Source organism: Schistosoma mansoni (assembly GCF_000237925.1).
Source record: "Schistosoma mansoni, WGS project CABG00000000 data, supercontig 0419, strain Puerto Rico, whole genome shotgun sequence".
NCBI classification, from domain to species: domain Eukaryota; kingdom Metazoa; phylum Platyhelminthes; class Trematoda; order Strigeidida; family Schistosomatidae; genus Schistosoma; species Schistosoma mansoni.
Genome location: NW_017386255.1, coordinates 27,508 through 28,264, shown reverse-complemented (window position 1 = coordinate 28,264; position 757 = coordinate 27,508). Strand labels below are relative to the sequence as shown.

The window sequence follows — 757 nt, the reverse complement described above, 5'->3', positions numbered from 1 at the left end:
AACACCAACCAGCCACAATGCACAGGTACGCAGCACCTCTCATCTCCACAACCGCCTCACAATTCTCATCAAAACAGTCACCATCCACGTCAACTGCAAACCTGTCACATGCATCATCACGCACATCACAATTACTAAATCATGTTCAACTCAAACATATTCCCATCACATTGAAACACAGATATATGTGAAGGAAGAATATTGTGTTGAATGAATTGTCTGCTGAATTTGCAATTGTATGTGTGAATTGATAATGCAAACTGTGGTGGTGGTGGTGGTGGTGGTGATGAGGACGCAATGCATGGTTGAAAGGATGGAGTATGAATTGAATGTGGCATTTGTGATGGTGCATGTGAAAATGCAGCGATTGCATGTGCACATTTGTCCAGCACAACCACACACTCAAATGCATCGTCGCGTTTGCTCACTGCCTCCTCAATCCACGTGTGAACAGCATTGCCACCACAAACACTCACACTAACATCATCACAACAACACCAACCAGCCACAATGCACAGGTACGCAGCACCTCTCATCTCCACAACCGCCTCACAATTCTCATCAAAACAGTCACCATCCACGTCAACTGCAAACCTGTCACATGCATCATCACGCACATCACAATTACTAAATCATGTTCAACTCAAACATATTCCCATCACATTGAAACACAGATATATGTGAAGGAAGAATATTGTGTTGAATGAATTGTCTGCTGAATTTGCAATTGTATGTGTGAATTGATAATGCAAACTGT

The 757-nt window shown here is 42.7% G+C and overlaps 1 protein-coding gene across 1 annotated transcript; it reads right to left on the bottom strand.

Moving 5' to 3' along the window:
• Positions 1–134: 134 nt before the first annotated feature.
• On the bottom strand, positions 135–536 carry Smp_193510 (hypothetical protein; the record flags this gene model as incomplete). The annotated part of the gene is made up of 1 exon (XM_018792285.1): positions 135–536. The coding sequence occupies one exon, from the start codon at positions 534–536 to the stop codon at positions 135–137; it is 402 nt and encodes a 133-aa protein (XP_018644104.1).
• Between the last annotated feature and the right edge of the window lie 221 nt (positions 537–757).